Source organism: Haplochromis burtoni, unplaced genomic scaffold, assembly GCF_018398535.1.
Source record: "Haplochromis burtoni strain Fernald_Lab_line unplaced genomic scaffold, NCSU_Asbu1 Contig_3, whole genome shotgun sequence".
Classification (NCBI taxonomy): domain Eukaryota; kingdom Metazoa; phylum Chordata; class Actinopteri; order Cichliformes; family Cichlidae; genus Haplochromis; species Haplochromis burtoni.
The window spans coordinates 6,375,927-6,398,900 of record NW_024582364.1 but is presented as its reverse complement, the minus strand read 5'-3'; the positions used below and the strand labels follow the sequence as shown (position 1 = coordinate 6,398,900).

At 38.5% G+C, this 22,974-nt stretch overlaps 1 protein-coding gene across 4 annotated transcripts in view; it reads left to right on the top strand.

The window, feature by feature from the left end:
• The window catches only part of pde1cb (phosphodiesterase 1C, calmodulin-dependent b), a 118,655-nt gene that overhangs the window by 3,231 nt on the left and 92,450 nt on the right, over positions 1-22,974 (top strand). The window contains exon 1 of one of the 4 annotated variants that reach the window (XM_042220295.1): positions 9,668-10,097. The exons of the other annotated variants lie outside the window; for them this stretch is intronic. Coding sequence (XP_042076229.1) covers positions 10,016-10,097 — 82 coding nt within the window. The 5' untranslated portion in view covers positions 9,668-10,015. Of the gene's footprint in view, positions 1-9,667; positions 10,098-22,974 lie in introns of those variants that run through there. 4 annotated transcript variants of the gene reach the window in all.

The following is a 22,974-nucleotide window of genomic DNA, read 5'->3' as shown; positions in this document are numbered from 1 at the left end:
GTTCTCCCACATCCTGCTCTGTTTTTCAAGAAAACCAGTTTGAGATGTTTTGAGCTCTGTGACATGTCGCGTTATACTGCTGCAGGAAGTCATCAGAAGATTTGTACACTATGCTCATAAAGGGATGGATGTGGTCAGCAACAATACCCAGTTGTGCTAAAAAATGACCTCCCACACCATTACACCCCCCACCACCAGCCTGAACTGTTGATACGAGGCAGGATGGATTCATACTCTTATATTCTGACGCTGCCATCTGAATGTTGCAGCAGAAATTGAGACTTATCAGTCCACACAATGCTTTCCAGTCTTCTCTCGTCCACTTTTGGTTACAGCCTCAGTTTTCTGTTCTAGGCTTCTGTTCTGCTTTATGTCATGAACATGCTTTGTGTTCATCAAATGCTTGTCTGTATGGCTTGGTGGGATTGAGTGGTTGCTTGCATTATTGTTGCCTTACTATCACCTTGAAGCAGTCTAGCCAATCTTATCTGACCTTTGGCATCAAAAACGCATTTTTACCCAGATAACTGCTGCTTACTAAAAATCTTCTCTTTTCTCTATAAACCCTAGAGATGGTTATTAAAGAAAATCCCGGTAGCGCAGCAGTTTTTGAAATACTCAAATCAGTTTCTCTTAAATCATCTTTCTTCCTTGTTTTGGTGGTCATTTCGACCTTCAGCTGGTCATCTTGACCATGTTTGCATCATAGTCGCCACTACGATATCAGCTGATTTGATATTTCCATTAATGGGCAGTTGAACAGATGCACCTAATAAAATGTCTGGGGAGTGTATGTTCTAATCTTTCATCCTCGCAGCTCTGCGTCACTGTTGAGTGCAAGGAAAAGATGAAGAGAGAAGGGATTAATTAGGAACCACAGACTACTTTACATGTAGCTGATGTTCAGTGGAAAAGTTAGCAACACTAAACTGTCATTGCTCCCCACTGTGCATCTAATGTGCATTTATCTGTATGCAAGTGTGTAAGTCAGGGAGGGGTATTCACATTAAAAAGTGGTGTCTCAACTTCACACCATTTGTGGTTAAACTTTTAATAGTCAGTTATAATCTCTCCTTACTGTCTCAAAAGTATTAAATGGTTTAATCAAAGCCGTTTGCTGTTATTTAGTAGGAAAAGCAGTAGTTAAAAAGTATCAAAAAATTCTGTCTGTTTACTAACTCTAGTTTTAAAGTATTCAGTTTAGTATTTGATAACTATTAAGCAAATATTAATTTTTCTTTCTCCTGCCAACACTGAGGATTTTTCGGTCATGCAGTCCAAATTCTGCTTCCTTTGTGGCCACTGCTCCACAGCTTGCACAGTCTGCTCTGTCTCCAAATTGTGAAGAAACTGGACGTGACTTTTTCATAAAGTGCAGAACTGCTGTGGTTTTCACGCTGTGTCCATATAACGCAGATTAGTCGCTTTGGTCTGTCGGCGCAACGATGTCTAGGATGTGAAAGATGTCTGCCTCTAATCAAAAGGATTATATTTGTTTTCCTTGCTGACCTTACTCTCACCAAACTAGTTTTGCGTCTTTGATATGGAACCATGCTGGTGCAAAAATCATTAGCTAAAACTGTGGACTCTGTTTCTTAAGACTGCTTTTCCTTGTTCTCTTCAGGGTCTTGGTGCAGGAGAAATCAGATGACAGCTCATGGAGCTCTCTGTTTTGTCAGCTCATTTCCCTCAGCTTTGCAACACAGGCTAACATTACCCTTAAAGGTGCCTCTAATGAGTATTTAGCAGGGGAAAAGACAAGCTCCCTTGCACCCAGTGTGTCTTAATTACATGAGTGTGTCACTGTGGTGACAGCGGTGTTGGGACTGACAAAGTGTATGTCATTCCGCATCTCTAATGAGCTTGTTTTTCCATCTGATCGCACAGTTGTTGTCAAGAATTGTGATGTGCTGCTGGGACAGATTACGAAATCGAAAAGTTCCAAAACTGCTCAAATAAAATGACGGTAAATTTGAAGCATCCAGAAAAAAATCTCATGCAATTATAATTCAGCAAGTAATTATCTTGATTTTTTTTTAAATCATCATATATTTTAGTTATATACAACGAGACACACACAGAAACAAAAAGTGTTTTTTTTGTTTTTTTTGGGTGGTTTTGTTTAAACATCAATTTAGTACAACAGACTGCTTTTAAGCCCTTTAGTTTGTCCCCAGCTTCCCTTTATCTTCACCACTAATTAAAGTCTTTGAGTGATGGCCTGTCCTGTTGTTTGATGGCCTGATCAAAGGTTGAGCAATAGTTCATGATTAATGGACATCAGCAAAGCAAGCAGGTGTGTTTCTGTTGTCAACAATCCACTGCCACTGTACTACAGGTCTGCTAAAAAGAAGAAAAAAAGTTTATTTTCACATTTTCACATAATCGATTGTAACAAACCACGGCAGACCTGATGACATGTTCATGCTTTTCAGCATACTTGATTATTTCACCACGGTTGCTGTACACACTCGGCTGCAGCTCTCCGCTGCCAGCCGCACACATCACCCACAATAACAACAACACTCAGGACCCAGTACTACTTATGCAGAGCGGCGTGATGAGCCGATGAAGGTCCGGTGCGTCAGCTTCTCCATGCATACGTATCCAAAAAGTCACATCAAAGCTGAATTAGTAAAGTAGAACAAGCACTGTTGTGTGTGTGTGTGTCTTGCACAGTACTTGCATACAACCAGGACATCTTTGGTCAATTCAAATCTCATTCCATACTATGTGTAATAAAAGAAACGTATTTTTGGAGTATTTTGTTTTGCATTTTCTTTTTTTGCACTTGGACTATTGGAACAATATCTGGTTTTGTTTGTTGGAGCTTTGTAATGTTGTCTTTTTGCATATGTGTATTTGGCTGAGATGACAATAAAATTAGCTTTGAATTAGCTGTCCATTAAAGGCAAAAATGTCCCAAATAAATAATCTTTAAAAAAAAAAGAGCTAGCAATATTAACCTTTTGTCTTATTTTGTGCAGTATATATTTTCAAGGTCTTCCCGTTGCCTAGTGATAGTGATGTCACCCTAATAAAGACCCTTAAAAAATGGATCTTGACAAGGATTCAAAGCAGTGGTTGTAGAACATGCTTTTTGAATTGTCCTATATGCAGGACATTTTTATTTGATTTTTCACTCATTCATACACAATACATTCATTTGCAATTCATTTCACCATAAAGAAAAAAAATCCTGCGATTATTTGGCTACACCCAGCAAATGGCGTAGACAATCAAACCCACAAAACCTATGTGGTTATCAGAGTAAACGTAACACAATACGCACACAGTCTGGTTTACAGACTGGCTCTCGAGAAATCATTCACATCCACGTTATAAAAAATATGAAAAATGATACACAATCAGTGATTTGTTTTAATCCAGTAAAAATCTGTAAAATTTATAAAAACACAAAAATGGTACAAGGTAATGTAGAGGTATCACAAACCGATTTAGGACTCCTATTTCACTGGAAACAAAAGTTTTTGGTCCTGTTACACCTTACTCTTGGTGTTCTGTATCTGCAGCCTGAAGGAAGCAGTTCAGATTCTCTGTGCAGGGGGAGAGTCTGGCTCTCAACAATAGCTCTGGCCTTTCGCGCTACCTGCTGCTCATATACAGCAGGCAGTGTGGTCTGTGGGAGACCTGTAACTTTACTGGCTACTTTCACTTTGTTCCTTTTCAAGCCAGGAAATAGCTGAAAATGGTAAAACTGATTCAATGAAAGAGTTAACATAATTCTGTTGACGTTGAAAACATGCAACTTCCTCAAAAATGTGAGGTGTTGCTAGCGCTTCTTGACCACTGCTTCCACATTAGTGTCAAATTTTCAATTATTATCAATGACCATTCCAAGCTATTTATATTGTTCCACCTGTTCAGTAGCTTTACTCTTAATGTTGCTCTGCAGTCGAGGGTGAGGGGGCTTTCAGAGACTGATCACCACGTCCAGACTAATGATGACGGTGTCGTTGGCAAATTTAAGGATGTGTCTGCTCACGTGCTGGTTCCTGCAGTCGTTGGTCTATATGTTACTTTGTTTAGAGTTGTGCAATCTTTATCTAGAAATGATTCAACTCTAGCTCTCTCTCCTATATTTTGCCTCTTTTTCCTGCAGCACCCTGAGGCTGGTTCTAAAAGGGAGTTTTTCCTTTCTGCTGTCGCCAAGTGCTTGCTCAAAGGGCTTTTTGGGCCTATATCTAATATTTTTGGATCTTTATCTGACAATTGAAGCACCTTGAGGTGGTTGTTGTTTTGAATCAGTGGTAGTAGTGACAATAGCAAAGCAAAAAGTGGCCAGTAGGTGTCAATGTAGAGAAAGCCTCACTTTTCCCATAACCACTTTTAGGCTCCTTTTATGGTGGTTTGTGTCTAACGTTTGAAGGATGTATTGAATTATAGACAGTTAGAAAGCAGGTACATTCTCTTAGTGTATTCACTTGTTCACTGTTAATGTATTGCCAGTATTTTGAGTTACAGATTAAGCACTGCTGTAAGTTAAATTTGTACTTGACTGATGTTTAATTGTTGTTTCCTGGAGTAGGCCTAGTTGCTTTTTTGTTTTCTTTATTTTTTATTTTAATGTGATTCTCTGTTCCTCTCTCATTATGACCTATTACTTTTCCCATCAGTCATTTCAGGGTATATTTAACCACTTGTTCACTTCCATCTTATCTGATTACCTTCAATCTTTTACTTCAATTGAGAGATTACTTGAAGGACACTGATGAAGCTACATGGCAAAACGTCCAACAATTGTAGGAAGTAGGATAACGATTGGCTCACAGAATGTGGGCCAGTAAAATATTTGGTGAAAGTGACGATGACAGAATTGATGTTGCCAGTGTGGGAAAGCAGAAGTGATTTAAAGAATAGACTAGCAGCCTGAATTCCCATGAATGCAGCCAGATGAGTGAATACAGCGCTACCTTGTTGAACACAGGCATATTGTAAGCTTCATTACTCAAGCTTCCTAATCTAATCTCCTGTGTCCTCTGTTTCTTAAGGAGGTAACATCAGCATATACAGAATGAGCTATATCTTTACTATTAACAGTTCCTTGGAGATTAATAGCACTTCATACTGACCCCTAACCTGCTCCTTCTTCAAGGTCAGCTTTACCCGATGTCCGTCTTTGGTCCAGTTAATAGTCTGCGTCAGCTCTTGAGGTGCACACGAGATATCTAGTACCCCTGTGCTCCTGATCCTAGGCTGCACTCGAGCAGTCCAGCCTACATGCTCAGCCTCCAGGCTGCTTCCATCTTCTTAACTTGAACTGCCTGTCTGCTCTGCTTCTCCTGGTAGACCTCCAGAGTGGTCTCGCCTGCCTTTTCCTCCTCTCAATACCCTGTCCTCCCTACCTGCAACCCACCCACATAGTGGCCTCTTATGTCTGTTGGCTATTTGCCATAGTCCTCCAGTTTCCCCTTGCTCTGGCTGCCAGTTCGATCACCTACTGTTGTGAGCTCATTTATATCCCAATCTCAGAAACATGTATCCATGTATCCACCTGCTTCTGTCTTCTGTTCTATCATTAGAGACTTGTCTTCCATTATGAATGTTAACTATGCTCATTCCAACACATTTTTTTTTTAAAAGAAATTGTGCTTTTTTAGTATACTGTGCTCATAGAGTGAGCCTTTCCCAAACCGTTCTTTTACTCTTGTCATTCCAGTACAGGGTGATTAGATTTATTTCTTTTTTTTCTTGTAAAGTCTTCTCGTTATGTTAGACTTGGATAATGATATGCCTACTGCCTGAAAAATGTTTTCCACTTGGCTGGATGCTCTGAAAAGATCCAGTAATCATCTACCAGCATCTTTTTCGGTGGACACATAGGCTACAGAAGAAAACACTGGTGTTTCTAAGCTCAGAAGTGCATTCTTTTGTCAGTAAAGCAAAGTGTTGATTTGGCTCCTCCTATGCTATCACTTTGATTTTGTTTTTGAATGAGAGGAAGAGAGGTGTAACAGTGAAGCTGCAAGGAGTCGAGATAATGAAGGTGGATGAGTTTAAATACCTGTGTCAACCATCCAAACCAGTGAACAGTGTATAAAAGAGGTGAAAAATAGAGTGCAGACTAGGTGGAGTGCGTGGAAATGAGTGTCAGGGGAGATTTGTGACAGAAGAGTCACAAAGCAAGAGTGAAAGGAAAGGTTTACAAGACGGCTGTAAGACTTGCTATGATGTATGGTTTGGAGACAGTGGCTCTGACAAAAAGACAGGAGGCTGAGTTGGTGGTGGCACAGTTTTATTGAGAGTGACCAGGCGGGACAAGATCCGAAATGAGTACATCAGTGGGACAGTTCAGGTTGAGTGTTTTGGAGGTTAAACAGTTTGACATGTGCAGAGGAGGGATGATGGATACATTGGACAAGGGATGCTGAAGATGGAGCTGCCAGGCAGGAAGACCGCAAACAACATTCCTGGATATCGTGAAGGAGGACATGCAGAGAATTTGTGTGGCAGATAGGGCGAGATGAAGACAAAAATGATTATAATGAGATCTGTTGTGTAAAGATTATCAGCTAAATCTGAATGGCACTCACAAGTTAAGGTCAAGTTGTATGTATGAGAAAGTTGTCCGGCATCTTACAAACAAACTACGTAAAGCTTCCACCATGCTTGCATTTGTACTAAGGCTTTAATCAAAGCTTATATAAAAGGCTGCATAGAAACTTTTATAGGGTGATGCACAGGTGTGGAACAGCACGTAGCCTCCTAAAATATCAGGAAAATAAAAGCAGAGGCCCACTTCTTCAGTTAAGTGTGTTACATAACTTCCTCTCTAACTTCTGTAACCCCTGAATGCATTAAACAGCAAGATCTGAATATAATGCAGCACACTTTGACCATGATATAAAAACACCTGCTTTCATGCAACACGCTCTCAAAGAGAATCCTGGCATTTAACACCTTTACACTGACTTCACATATTCTGTTAGGCATGTTATTTAAGGAGCAGTGTCATTGCACTGGCAGAAATATAATTTTGTTAATTACATTTTATTGCACTAAACAGTGTATTCAAACACACTGAATAAGGCTTGAAAGTATATTGTAACCGCTCTGAACCTTTCAAAAACAATTATTTAGTCCACTGACAAAAGGAAAGAGTAGCAAAGCTACAATATTCCCACACATGCCCTCATTAACATGAAAGCTGCCCAGGAACCCACAGTGAGAGTGTTACAAAATTAGGATCTTCACAAATTGCTACATGTGGAATGAATTGGAGGCTCGGGAGAGCAAGGTGACAGCAGAAGGAACGCGTAAAGAGCTCTTACTGTAGCTCACCAACAAAATGAGATGGAGTGTAATTATCCTACAGCCATGTAATATGTCCTCTGAAACCGAGCTGAGTGACTCAAACTGTCTTTCTTGTAATTGGATGGATGTTCTGATTGTGATCGATAGCTGTTTGACTGTACCGATACAGATCCTTTGGGTATTAGAAGATACCGTTCCTATTATAAAACAATAATCCTATTTCTCACTATGTAAATTAAAAAACATAGATGCTCACTATTATTTGCATATTGTAATACACTCATTGGCTTTGTTGTATTGCCATTGCAATGCACTGCACTAGTTTTTCTCCTCTCTTCTGCTCTCTCTCTGTCTCTGTATGTGCGCTTGTGTTTCACGATGTGTGCCCCCTCCCACGCATGTGGAGTTGAGGAGAAAGAGGTGAACTGAAGGATGTTACTTGACGTGACAAAAACTCAATATGTTGTTTAATAAAAGCTTCCCAACCATGGCTAACCCTAAAAACCCCCAAAAATATATGGCTACAGTTTGTGTGCTGTTACATTACAGTTAAGTCAGAAAAAACTGCCTGCTGCTGCAAAAAAAACTGCTGACCATCTGTCTTTACCCCTCTCCGTGATACATGTGCTTCCTATACAGCTCTAGTGGCACAAGACACACAAATATAGACGCTATCATGAAATACGTGCACCTCTAACTGCTACATCATTTAGAAAGTATGCATTAATTATTGTTGACAGTATTACACCGTGTGTCCTTATTTTACAAAATTCTTGTATAACAAAGAGTGATTTGTCACCTGTTGATTTTACACACTCATTTTCAGTCTTGCATGTATGATTGGTGTGCAGATTTTTTTTTTAAGTAGGTGTTAGCATTTTGGTGTTTTGGCACACGGGCATCATGCATCATTCATTGCAAACTAGTAATTATTGTCAGATTACATTAGAGAAAAAAAAATACAAAGGAGATACAACCAATTAATACATTTGGCAATAAGCTGAGAAGTGCATTTGACTTAGCTCTTAGGAAAGGGCTGTTGTCATTGTAGGTAACTGAAACCATGGTGTTTATCTGACTTTAAACAACATATTTTTGTTGTCCAAGCCCATCTATGCTGTTACAGTTAGCCACGGTCTATGCCATTATGAATATAGCACGTTATGCAATTAAACACAAACAAACAAAATTCCCCCTGATTGTTATCAGACCAGCAATTATACTGCATATAATTTAGAATGGGGGGGAAAAAAACTAACAGTTTATGTATTTGTTGCATAAAAAATAATTTCCAATGCCCAGGTTGCTTATTAATTTTTTTGTTATTATTATTAAAGCAGTGGCGTGCTAATGCTTCCAAATCCCCTGCCTAACATTGCTTGGATTATATGACAATGACTGTGTCTGTTATTATGAAAGTGGAACAACAAAGGGGAAAGGAACAAACACAATGAACAAAGTTAGATCAATATTAGCTTTCTCGAAAAAGTGCAAAGAAAAAAAGAGATTTGGACTGTTTTATTGCAACAATCCTTAATAACAATGAACACCGTAAGCAGAATGTTTACAGATAATATCTATTTACCTAAATTAAGAACAAAATTAGGGTTGAAAGACATGTTTTCTTATCTGTGTAAATGCTTTTATAGGCACAACTAATGAATCTGAGAGAGGGTGTGAGATCAAGCCAGAAGTGTTCATAAAGACTTCTCACAGGCACTAATCAGGGGGGGGAAGAAACACTGAAAAATTCCATAACTAAATGTCAGACGGTGCTAATATGGGGAGCTTTTTATCCTTTATTAATCAGGTGTGTGTGTGTGTGTGTGTGTGTGTGCGCACACACACTGCACTGGTAAAATGAAATGCTGTTCAAAGAATCACAAAGGGAGGATTTTTCCTGGATAACAAACAAAGCAGCGTCCTTGCTTCGGTGTCAATTAATCTACTGGGATTTAAAGGGGAAAAATAAATACATTTGAAGCAATTTGTCTGCTCTTACAGACGCTGCCATTAAAGGGATAATGATGAGACTGTGTTTTTTTTTTCTGTCAAAAGAAAAAAACGTGCGCGTTTACTTGTAATGGCCTTCGGCTTTCTGCTACATGTGGAGAAGCATGGAACTGCTAAAAAATAAAGAGCAAAGTCAACGCGTTGAGATCTCGCTTTGACTAAAAACATATAATCACTCCCTACCTGACTCGTGCACCAAAGTTTTTGTGTGTTTGAGGGTGTGTGATCACAACTAGAAGAGACTCTAATAGGCCAAATCCAAGCTTCCACAGCTTTTGCTAAAAATTGTTGACAGTAGGAGGAGTCACGTTCATTTAAACACCTCTAGAGAGGTCCTGTCCAACCACCACCACCCACCACAGACACCTACTGTACCTCTAGGGGAAGAGAGACAAGGAGAGAGAGTGGGGAGGGAGGGGAGGAGGGAAATCGAGAGAGAGAAGAAAAGCAAACCAAGAGCCATAAGCTCCTTGAAATGAGCTTGTTGAGGGGTGAGAAACGGACAGACCGAGAGAAAGACATGTACAACAAAGACAGGGGGTGGAGAAGGACTTATGAGAAAATTCTCCTGCTCGGCGTGTGTAACGAGAAGTGGTGAGTCTTTGCCAGTTCTCCCCGAGCGCTCGGCACTAAATGGAGTCAGAGGACTGAAACAAAACTAAAACAACGCACTGCAAGTGACAAGAGGCATTAAAACGAGATTAAAAGGAGGAAGGGTGACAGCGCGATGGAAGCCAACTCTAAAAAGCATCGATTCAGGAAGGGTCGGAGTGCCACCTTCAGCATTGATGGCTTTAACATCACCATAGGTAAGCATGTAAGCAACAAGCAGAGCACGAGCAAAGGTTAAGTGTGTTTGCAGGGGAGCCCGAAAGTGTGCGTGTGTGAGTGGAACAGATTATATGGGTGTGTAAGAGAGTTCGAGGCAGTGCAGTGAGGCGTTCGGCACCAGCACAGAAACATCGTTAAACACATCATCACATTTCAGCTTCTCTGCACAATTCGACACATTAGTCCATTCTGCTGAAGTTGCTGCTTGCCTCTGTACACCATGGAAACAAGGGGACTTCAGACTAAAGCTGTGTGCAGCTGACGTCACCAGGAATTCATTCTATTGTCTTGACAACCAGAGTGTTAATGAACTTATGTGCCACTTGCCTTTTTTTAGTTTTCCCAGGACTTGTGAAAACTCCAGCAGTAGTGAGTGTTGAAGCAATGTGAAAAATAGTGTCCTGAAGATGTTCTGTGGTGTGTTCCCTTAGAAGACTTGTGTCCTCAGATAACATGGGGGGGAGTTAATGAGAATAAGTTTGTTTCATACACAGCAGTGTTGACCTTTTGTCATGTGGGAACGTGTTGTGATGAGAAACAAAATCTTGGTCATGCTCTCTCTTGCAGTTTGGTAAACAAAGTGAATTAGAAACTCTGCATAGAACTTGTATATAATCATTTGTCATACTTACTTTTTATGTAAAGCTGAAAACACGCAACACTTTTTGTGGCACCCCTATCGGAGCTGCAACTGTTTGCACTAAGTGTATACTTATGAATTCAATATTCATTTTAATTAAACCTGCATTATGGAATTTTCCGTTAACAGTCGAGTAGATGATTACTTGGAGTGTGGTCGCCTGTGGAGACAAATCCACTGAGAATTGTAAGCCAACCTTAATACATGCCCAAGCTTAGTTATTATTGTTGTTATTATTATTATTATTTTTGTACAGCCTGCAACTTTGCTGCCTGTGGTTCATTCTTGGTTGTGTTATCCACTTGCTTCTTAAGATGTATCCCTGTAACCTGGCCATCAACTACTGAGGAATAAAATGATTAAATGGTGGACATAGTGGTGCATTTAGCAGCTACTTCACATGTCAGTAGTAGGAATGAATGCTGGACTAACCGGTGATCACGTGGTGGTGCTATGTGTAAATATAATACTGTTTGTTATCATGTTTGGCACAGAAGCTTTATAAGGGCAAGTCTTTGTTACAACTTTTTTTGTTGCCTCCTGCTAGTTAAATAGTTCAGTCTTCTAACCGCACTAGGTAATTTTCCTCATTACCTTAATGAAGACTTTAAAATCTCTTCCTTTTTGAGCTTTCAAATTTGTATATACATTAATTAAGTTTTTTTGCTACGAAGGAATCACATTTAACATGACGTGCATAACAGGAAGTGCTTGCATTATGAATACAATGCACAGCGGGTACATTGCCTATTCTGGACATTTCTGTCCAGTTTGGAGTGTTTTTTATGCAAATCTTAACACATCTTAATTTACCTTCTCCTTACTGTTTGCGTCAGTAACAACCAGACGAGTGTGTGCAAGTTTAAAAACATTGAGATGTTAAAATAAAATCTAACTTGGGTTGAACTGGGAACATGGAGATCTTAGTGCCTTAGTACTATTACATATCTATCTATTCTTTGTTTCTAGCACAGATTCCATGTCTGGACGGTGTCATTTTGCTGAGTATAAGATTGAAACGTTCAATCTTTAGACTGTCACAGAATACAAAGACAGGAACAGAGAAGCAGTGAATGATTTCTTGATGATTTTTTTTAAGAGTGCTCAAAAGTACCCGAAAAGATTTTATGATCCCACAGATCTTTGGATTTTCTGCTTACATTGCTGCATCTTCTTACCTGTGAAAACCTGCCTCAGTCACATGCCCTAATATCATGGCCAACTATTCACAACCATGGCAGTTGTCATGGTAACCTACAAATGTCACAATCAATTGCTCACTGGGTCAAGGTTTCAGTCCGCGCAGCAGCATTTTACCAATCACCTCCTCTGAAGCGTGACTCCTAAGCGCTGGTCCTCATTGCCTGGCTGGACTCTTTTGTTTTCTCCTTTATTAAACTCTGAACCTCAACTGTAGCTGACAGCCTCTGCTCAGATTCCCACTGAGGTGTTTTGTCAAGTTTTAGCCTTATTAGATTTGTTATATTTCTGTTGATGTTATGAGTTTCATGTGGCCAAAGCCAGTTTTAACTTTGCAGCTCATTTGTCAGAGTACAAAGCACCAGGACTCTTGTTTTTATGCACACATTTTGGGGTGTTTTTTTTTGTGGTTTTTTTCTTCTGTTTCCATTTTATTAAACCATCTTTTCTCTTCCTTTTTCTCTTCTAATTGTACCATTCAGTTTGTGTCTGAAATAGTGTCTTTGTCAAATAGTCTGGGTGCCAATTTTGAACAAAGCAAACTTCTACTGAAAACAAAAGTAGCAAATGCTGACAAGCTCCTTTGTCCATTTCATATTAGTAGCTGTTATAAAGACTGTAGATCCATGACATGTGATTCTTCATTCCTAGTTCCTATTTTTTTTCCAATTATTCCCCAAACATTTTTTTATAACGATTCAGAAACATCCATTCTTTCGCATTTCTTGCTGCAGGATAATCACTATATAAAAACCTATGTTTTTTTTATAATCAAATTCAAATAACACAATAAAGACTGTTAAGTTCAATACACATCTATCTAAAACAAACACATAATTAGTTTAACTTTAACATCATGAATCAACTTGAATCACATATCTATCTACAGCTAAACTGGAAAAAGACACACTTTTTTTGGTTTTACCTCTGTACACCACCAAACTGTATTTTAAATCAAATAGTCAAGATGTGATTGAAGTGCAAACTTTCAGCTTTAATTCAAGAGGTTTTTACAAGAATTTGACTTTAAATGTTCATATAGACACTTTTTTTTACATAGTTCCCCATTTTCAGAGGCACAGAAATAATTGGACAGTTAACTGGACAGCAATTTCATGGTGAGGTCTGTTCCCTTGTTATTTTATGATACGTGAAGCAGACTTTCAGTCAACTTCAGATAAAATATTGACAAATTTTCACTGTAATTTTAAATATGGGGCCTGAAGAGATGTCAGCGCCAGTGAGAGAGGCCATCGTTAGGCTGAAAGAATTAAATAAATCTATCAAAGAGACAGCAAAAGAAGGAGGAGAAGAAGGAAAACGCTAGCTAGATCAGCAACACCAAAACCCTTAAAGACCATGGAACTCATCTAATGTGCATGATGACAGAATTATTTCCATAGTTTTGAAAAACAACTTCACATCTGACCAAGTCAAGGACACTCTTTGAGTGTCAGGCATGCCATTGTTTAAGTTTACAGTCAAGAAATGCCTAGGGATGGAAACACAACAAGGTGCACACCACTGATTACACCCAAGAATAACAAAGCTACAATAGACTTGAATAGACAGGATATTTGTGAAGGGCACAGGGCTATATTATCTGCTCTCATCCGGCCAAATGCTGTAAAAATGAGCGGACTGAGCTTCACAATACAAATGCATAATGACCCAAAGTCTTAGGCAGAATCAAACAAGGAGTTTCTCAATGAAAACAAATGGGATATTCTTCAATAGTCAAATCAATCACCTCAGCAGCAGCCCATGCTTTCACTGGCCAGGCTGTTGTAAAAGCCTGGCGGAGTAACTTAAAAGATGAAACACTGTATTTGGTGATGTCCATGGATGGATTCATGCATTTACTCACTTTCATCTAAATGTTATAAACAATCGTTATGTTTAAAATTATAATATTTTCAGGGGTTAGGATGGGCTTAAATGACCTAGAACCTTCAGGTAATGAGCAATTAAATCTGATAGGCACACTTATACATATTACCATCAAATGACTTGGTTTTCCTGTGCTGCAGCCTGGCATTGCTCTCAGTGACAGCATGGAGATATTGGCTCAGTAATAAGAAAATAATGACATTACATTTAGGACTGAAAGATAAAATAGCAAAAGGATATGTAGGATTAATCAGTGAACAATATCAGTAACTAATAAAAAAACATAAAATCTTTGAAACTTTCACTTAATTATTTTATTATTATAGCTGCAACTGTTTCCAATTCAATATCCATCAACATAGCTTTTTTTTTTCCAACTGTGACCTTCAGTTGGATAAGTGGAAGAAGATGGATGACAGGATGGATGGATGGATCATACAAGGTGTTCATTAGTCACAATCTTTTTTTATGGTATTCTGATTGAATGTTGGGATGATTGAAGCATTTCCTGTGAGAGAACCTGACATGCCGCCCATATACCTAATGAAGTTTGGATAGACTGAATCATTGTAATAAATATTCTAGCATTAAGTGAGACAGTGTGTGGGTGTTCTATTTAATTGCTTTTGCGAACTGATACATGTCAAAATTACGTAACAGATAGAAATCAGCCAACACACAGTTTGACACACAAAAAGCAGCAGTCCTCATTTTCCAGCCTTGGCTCCTCTTTGTCTAGATATTTGCTAATTGTGAAGCATTCAGGCTGAGCTGCTTATGTGCAGCTTTGCATATAGGAGAAGAAAAGACAGAGACGGAGAGAGAGAGACACGGGAGAGTTCATTTATTTATTTTATTCCAGCCTGAAGTGCAAATAATGTACATCAGTATGTAAACACTGAGTCATATTTAATGCATGTAATGTAATGTAATGTATGTTATACATTTTGTATGAATTAGTCTACCTCACTTAATCAACATAGGGAATATCCATTCATTTTAAATCCTATAATTTTTCTCTTTTTTTAAGTAACTATAATAGTGATGGTAATAAAATATATTATCTTTTGTCTTTAAAGAAACAAAAATTCCCAGTGCTAGGCCTGGACAGCTTAAGGCCAACCTTTATTAGACTGAAGGAAACCCTGGCATATCTTCAAAGACCCTTTATCTAAAACACTTTTTGATTTTGCATTTGTGTGGTTTTGTCTGACTATTTTAGTACCTTGAACTGCCCCCCTCTCCTAAATGCCTTCCAGGATAGAATATTTGAAAATGTGCTCAGCTGTTAACTTGCTCCATGATGACTAGCTCTTCACTCTGCCTTCCAGAGTGATCGACTCTGATGGATGTTGGACTTCATATCATAAAAACCACCTATTTTCTAGTATAACACTACAACTGGATGATAACGGCACTTCTCACTAATAGTTTTTCTTGCTTTCTTTCTATAATCGGACTTTTGTTTTTCATAAGGGTAAAAAAAAGAATTAATGAAAGATAAGAAAAACATCTAAAACCAGAAGGGCATATAATCAAACATCAGTGGGCACAGTGGTGAGGTTACAGACAGACTTTATGCAGATGCTTATTTCTGTTTCCATGGTGAGACCGTAATGCCATTTTGCTATGTCCTTTTTTTTTCTGATGACATTGAAAAATTGTGAATCCTTTTCTGCAGCTGGATCCTACGTTTTCCCAGCCAGTATTCGCACCACCTTGATGACTGACTCTCTTTCTCTGGTATAGACTGTTTTCATAAGCCAGGCGACCTTTGAAAACTGAACTTTATTTATACGAAATGTGTGGATCTTCTTTAATTTCTGTGTGACTCTTAGGTAATAAGTCAGTCTGTATAATGAATGTTTTTGGGGGTTTTTTTTATGCTGCTAAAGCCTTTCCTTTATTAGTGCTTTATACAGCAGTGAACTAGGAGATTTCCAGGAGGATAGTATAACAGACCATAAATCCGAAAGTAAGATTTGATTGAGTTAGTGTTGTTTATCAGAATTTATCCAAATCAAATCACAGTGAATGCATTATGATTAAAGCTTGTTTTTGTAAAGTTTGTTCATTGTGAAATTTAAAAGGCATAATAATTTGAGTGCTCACAAAATGATTTGACATGTTCAGCTTCACTTTTCACTCCATTGGAGCAACAAACATTATTGAGCTTGTATACAGATAAGAAGGGGATACAGGTGGGATATATATAATGTCTGTAATTTTCCATCCATCTTTTCCAATGAACCCCTCCTCACTGATGACAGTTGACAGACTTTCTAATTCAAAGTGTGAATCCATAGAAAAAAAGGTGCCAGCGGCAGCGGTATAACATGATAGTAGTGATGTAGTTTTAGTAATACCAGATAAACGATCGCATGCATATGAACTTGACTGATAACCCATTCTTAGTCCATATAGTTTAATGTTATGTCATCCCAGCTCCAGGTCTTCTGGGAAAGCTTTCCACAAGGTTTAGGAGTGTTTATGTGAATTTTTGACCATTTTCCCAGAAGCACATTTGTGAGGTCAGACACTGATGTTGGATGAGAATGCCTGACTTGCAGTCTCCCCTCTAATTCATCCCAAAGGTGTTCTATCATGTGGTCAGGACTCTGTGCAGACCAGTCAAGTTCTTCTACACCAAACTCACTCACTCATGTCTTTATGGACCTGTCATATCGGAACAGGAAGGGGCCCAAACTGTTCCCACAGTTCCCAGGTAGAAGAATGAAATTGTCTAAAATATCTTGGAGTGCTGAAGGATTTAGCGTTTTTGATGGAACTCCTGAAAAATAACCTCATACCATAACCCCTGATTCTCCAGACTTTAAACTTGGCACCATGCGGTCATACGTGTCCACTGCTCTAGAGTCCGTTGGTGGTGTGCTTCACACCACCGCAACGATCCACAGCAATGCTATGGATTGTGCTTGGTGATGTAAGGCTTGGATGCAGCTGCAAGGCCATGGAAACCCTTTCCATGAAGCTCTTTACTCACTGCTCTAGAGCTAAACTGAAAACAGCATAAAGTTTGGAAGTGTGTAGAGATTGACTCTGTTGAAAGTTCGTGACCTCTGATTGTGGAATATTTAGCAGTGAGGAAAACTCATGACTTGACCCACTGCACAGGTGGCATCCTATCATGGCACTGCTTTTCCACCATATAACCAGAACAGTAATTTCCATCCACTATTTGCTCTTCTTGTCATATGTAGTGCAACTTGTGAGCACTGTGTTGAGTCATTTGTTTACATTTCAAATCAACAGCGGTTTTTTGTCTCCTCCTTCACAACCTGGTTGTACTCAATGGGTATGCATTGAAATATAGTTTTATCCACCTTCAGCAGAAACAGCTTTCTTGCATTTTTAGCAAAGAATTTCACATTATTGGAGGTTGTTTAAGTAGCTCCCTTTTTATCTCTTTTAGACACTTACTCTCGGACATGCCCGTGCTCGTTTCATTGTTTTACACACTAGGGAATGTAAATACATGGCATTGCTATAGCAATGATATCCCAGTATGACACTTTCATATCGAATAAAACATTAGACCAGTACCAGTGTGGACAGTGCGATGTGACACAGCTCCAATGCAGACTTTTGACCTACTTTTTTGGAAAACAGCAGGATGTAGTGAAGGAGAGTGAAGGTCAAGTGGAAAAACTAACACTGACAGTGTCAGTCCCATTTACCTCACTGGTTAGATGAAATGTAGTGACCTATTCACCACCTAACAGACTTGTGCTCTGTAAGCAAATGGAAAATTAGTGCTGTGGTATTTTGTTCTTTTTCTTACACTTATTTTACACTCACTTTGGAAATTGATGCTCCATATATGTCCTATAATAATGTCAGAATTTTCTCAGAAATTTTCTGCAAACACTTAAAATGTCAAATTATAGCTACAATTAATTTCAGCTACTGTTAAAAATTTAAACTGGGAATATTTTCATTACTGGCGACTCATATTAATCTGACCAGCTGCCACAGGTCCTGCCATTATCACAGTAAATATTGCTGCCTAAAGTTGTATTTTTATAAAAAAAATTAAAGTGTTATATTAAACAACAAAGGGGATGGAAAAAAAAACTAGATATGGAGTCTGTGTTCACTGATGTTAAAGGTCTAAAGTGTCTGCTGTTAAAACTGTGTGTGTTTCAGCATAGACAAATGGACATCAGAAGGGTCATTTTAGTGACTGTGAATGTGACATGTTTGTTGATGCCAGATAAGCTGGAGTATTTCAGTAATTGCTGGGATGTTCCTGTGCAAAATCTCAAAGATTTACATAGGAATGGTTTAAACTATAACTGATTGTGCCACTCTTTGCACAACAGCTGCAGTCAGTCATTTATCATAACTGGCAATGAGTCTTTCACATGAATTTTGTCCCACTCTTCTTTTACAGAGTTGTTAATTCAGCCACATTGAAGGGTTTTTGATCATGAAGTTTGTGTTCAAGGTCATACCAAAGCATCTGAGTCAGATTTAAGTCCAGGTTTTTTGAGGCCACTTCATTGGCCATTGGTGTTTCATGGTGCATAAATGTGCTTGAGCTTCAGAGAACAAATTGATGGCTGGACATCCTCCTTCAGGATTTCCTTGTTGAGAGCAGAATTCATGGTTCCATCATGTACAGCAAGACCTTGAAGCAGCAAAGCAGCTCCAGACGATCACATTACTGTCACCATGTTTGACTGTTCTTTTTATGAAATGCTGTGTTTTACACCAGATAATCCAGATATTTTTTGGTTAATGTGAGATAAGCCTTTGCGTTCTTTTTGGTCAGCAGTGACATTTTCCCCCAGTCTCTCTCTTATTGTTGAATCATGAACACTGACCTTAACTGAGGCAAGTGAGGCCTGCAGTTCTTTAGATGTTGTTCTGGGTACTTGTGTGACCTCCTGAATGAGTCGTTGATGCACTCTGGGAGTAATTTTAGTAGGCCGGTCACTCCTGGGAAGGTTCACCACTGTTCCAAGTTTGCTCCTTTTGTAGATAGTGGTTCTCACTGTGGTTCTAAAATTTCAACACTGAATTGTGTATTTACAGGTTATCTTATCAAACAAATTTTAATATTAGAATGATCTGAAACATTTAAGTGTGACAAATATGCAAAAATAAAATAGAAATCGGGCACTGTATGCATGCACTTTATGTTGTTTATAGAGTGATTGTTTGTGAGACAAGCTTTAGCAGAGTGAGGAGGAGAGTGAAAGTGGGTGTCTCATGCCAAAAGCACGAGAGTAGGGTTGTTTGTGAGACTAGCTTTAGCAGAGTGAGGAGGAGAGTGAAAGTGGGTGTCTCATGCCAAAAGCATGAGAGTAGGCAACAGTTTTCTGCTTTGCTTTTACTGTTTAGGGCATCATCCAAAGAAATCATGTTTGTTAGTGAGCTGAACAATGCACAAAGATGTGGGAGAGACATATGCACAGTTGTAATCTTGTGCGTGCCTAACTGTTCTCGTCTAACTGTTCAGACTTGTACAGTATCTAAATGACTACTTGTACACAATGTTTCTGATGCATAAATGTTACTAGATTGTGTATTTTGCCTTAAAGTGATCATGGTGTGCATTTAGATATGAAGCTAGCATGTTCAGATGCTGGATCGGAGTGCATGTCTGAAAGATGCTTATATGGGTTTAGTTAAATGACTAATTTAAATAAAATCCATCATTTGTGATTGAATTTCTCACCTACCTTAAATTAAATAAACTGGAAACAAAACACATTTTGCTTACTTGGAAAAATAAGCAACATTTTGCCAGCTAAAATCCAAGCATCCATTTTTCTCCTCTAACTACCCACTAATGGTCTAAAAGTCTCATGATCAAATGGGGTTTTACATAAATGGCTGTCTTGGCTTGTCCATCCCCAAGAACACATTTGGTGGAATAAATTCCTGTAACTACCCCTAAATTCAAAATGAGGCATTAAAATATATTTTATCTTTTGCAGGAAGGAAAAAAATGAAAAGATGGAAATTTGAAAAGATGAAAAACACTTCATATAGAGTAAAACAAACAATTAATATAGGGTAAAAAGCAAAAAAGCAAAAAGATTAGAGGGGATTTGTTTCACTGTGTTCTTTAGTCTCATGAGTCCATGATCCACTCGTGGCTACAGTGCTGAAACGTGGAACACTGACTTTTGCATCTAACCTTGTTCATATCCTTAGAGTTCCTTATTTACAAGGGCGGATAATCTGATTAACACCAAAGGCCAAAATCAAACAATGCTGTTTATATTTGTCACAGGAAGCTGATGATGAGTTTTATTCACCTGTTTTATTATCTAATAGAAGTAGAATTTCATGGAGGCCCACAGAAGTCCAAATGCAGCGTTATATCCCACAAGGCCATTTCTAAATCGTTTATCCTTCAGTTGCCCATGTTGATTAACAGAGCATGACGTTTTTGTAAGCAAAATAATACACTAGGTCCCAAAGCACAATTAGACACAACAACAAGTTTATTTCAAGACACAGTTGTTCAACTGCAGACTGAATGATGAAGAGAGAAGAGTATAAGAAATATCTCAAGATCTGAGTTCTTTAACAAACACAAATGAAACTCTGTAGTCAGCTGGTGATGACAAAATTAGAAATGCAGTCACTGAAACACTAATTGAAGGTTGTTAAAACAGTGTAGATGATAGTAATTATTGTAGCAGAATATAAAGGATTTTTCCTGCTGCTTTTTCAGGGTAACAAACTAATGAAACTTAAATTACGTGAATTAGCCTTAATTTTAAGGCAACTGTGAGTTTGTGGTGTACTAGTTGCATTGGTGAACTTGTAAGATACTCTTTCATCTCATGTTATTAGGAGGTGAAAGGTCACTTTCATTCTCATATTGTTGACAAATGCTCTAATAATGCAACATCCTTCCTCAGGATTCTGGAGTGTGGACGTTAACAGGTTCTGTAGCCAAGTCTTGAACATGTCCCTGGTGTTTTTTTTCCTTATGTAGGTCAGATAGTGGGTCAATGACTTTCGGTGCTTCATAATATTGGAAGGGATGCAATTTGTCAGCAACCATCAAACATCTGTGCAGTTCTTCTGATAGGAAATTTTAGCCATTGTGTACAAATGTAGTTTTTGAATTGTAGCTGGACTAACTGTTGTGAAGAAGTAAACTCCAATACACTCAGACTATTAATGGCTTTGTAATGACTTGTGTCAATGTTATATGATGACCCTCTATGCCACCTCCACAGTAATGCAATAACGTAACCTCTAACTTCCTTCTTTTACTGTGGAACTTTTGCAGTACCGCTAATTACATTGGGAACGTTTAAAATTGGACTTGGAGACCATAAAATTATTTCTTGTTAAAACCCAGGACACTGCAGTCCCTTAAGTCTGCATATATGTGCTCCATTAGCCATGTAATTGGGCAACAGATCTTCTAGTTATAGGGGTACTCTTCTATTAGTGGGACAAACCACTGTTTTTATTGCTGTAAGTCAAACCAACAGGAGGCAATAAATAGATTCAAATTCATTAACAGAGATGAAAGATAGAATCAAAGTAATTCTTTTGTTATATTTACGTTTATATAAAAAAATTAATACAACCTTCTGATAAGGCACCTTGAATAATATGGTTTTTTTTTGTTTTTTGTTTTTTTTTTAATTTATCTGTCATGATTAATTAAAAACGGCTTGTAGCAACACCTTTCGGGCCACCAGGTTGTGAAGTTCAGCCCCCTGCAGTTTTAGTATGGAGTCTGCTACATGTCTACAGTGAGAAGTGTTTTTAAGATATTAATAAATATCATGTTCCACTTTGATTATCTTGTATCTGGTTTTAAATGTTAGTATGTGATTAATAAAGCATATGAAGTTTCTCCGTTTGTAATTACTCATTAAATGATCAGAAATCTAGTTTTAAGTGTTCGCAAGCTCTTTTGAAAGACGCTTGAAGATCTGCTGGAGTAGGATGTAAGCAATGTTTTATAAAATTATAACTGTTTTGTTTTATAATGTTTTATCCATGGTTCTTAAAGAAACCAATTTAAAATTGGGCCTGCAAAAGCAGAATTGTTCTGACAAAAGACAAAAAATAAAGCAGAATGCCCGAGAACTCACTCATGGACCTACAGTGGTTCATAAAGCATGATGGCTGCTACTGTAAATATTTTTCAGCTTTCCAAATGAGCAGTTCTCTTAGTGAAAAGCTTTACCTAATGAGTTAAATTCACATTGATGCACTTAACGAACTCACAGAACTGCGGCGTTGCAGAATAACTGTGCTGGAGAACAGCCAGAGTTATTGATTGTGGTGAAGTGTTGGTGGACCTGAGCGGGGTTGAGCTGCAACATTCACACTGCCTGAATTTGAGAGGCTGTTTAGTTGGTGAACACTGGCACCCCAGAGCCCTTCTCTTACAGCGTTAGTCCTGCTGATAACAAAATGAAGCAACCTGTAAATTTATGCCAAATACAAAATAATTAACTTTTTCTTGTTTCGTTTCATTTCATTTATACTGTGTTGATAATTTGGAAATTACTTAAAAAAGTTGTAGTTGTGGGCCAGCTTGCTGGTGAGGTGGTTACCACTGTTGCCTCAGAGCAAGCAGATCCTGGCTGTTAATTCTTCCATGTCCTTCTGAGTTAATGAATACATCACATGACCCCTTATGAGGCTTGGTCAGCAGCTTGCTGCCATGTTTATGTGATGACATGAATGAATTTAACATACCTCCTGGCTGCCTGTCAACTTACACTCACTGGCCACCTCATTAGGTACACATTGTAGATACTGGGTTGGACGCCTTTTTGCCTTTAGAACTGCATTTATTAATGTTTATGGTACAGAAAATGGTGCAGGAAACATTCCTCAGTCCAACTTTATAACATCACACAGTTGCTCCTTTGTTGGGTGCATATACATTATGTGAATTCAGGCTGTAGTGTTTAAAGCAGGGGTCGGCAACCCTGGGCACGCGTGCCACAGCTGGCACACAAAGGGTTAACTGATGGCACGATGGTGATTTTTTGTTTTTATGGGTTGATGTTTGTTTGTTTGTTGTTTGTTGTTGTTTTTTGTAACGGCATGAACAATTGGCCAGATGCTGGCCGATGTGTAAAAATAACTCAGTTGTTTGGTGGTGG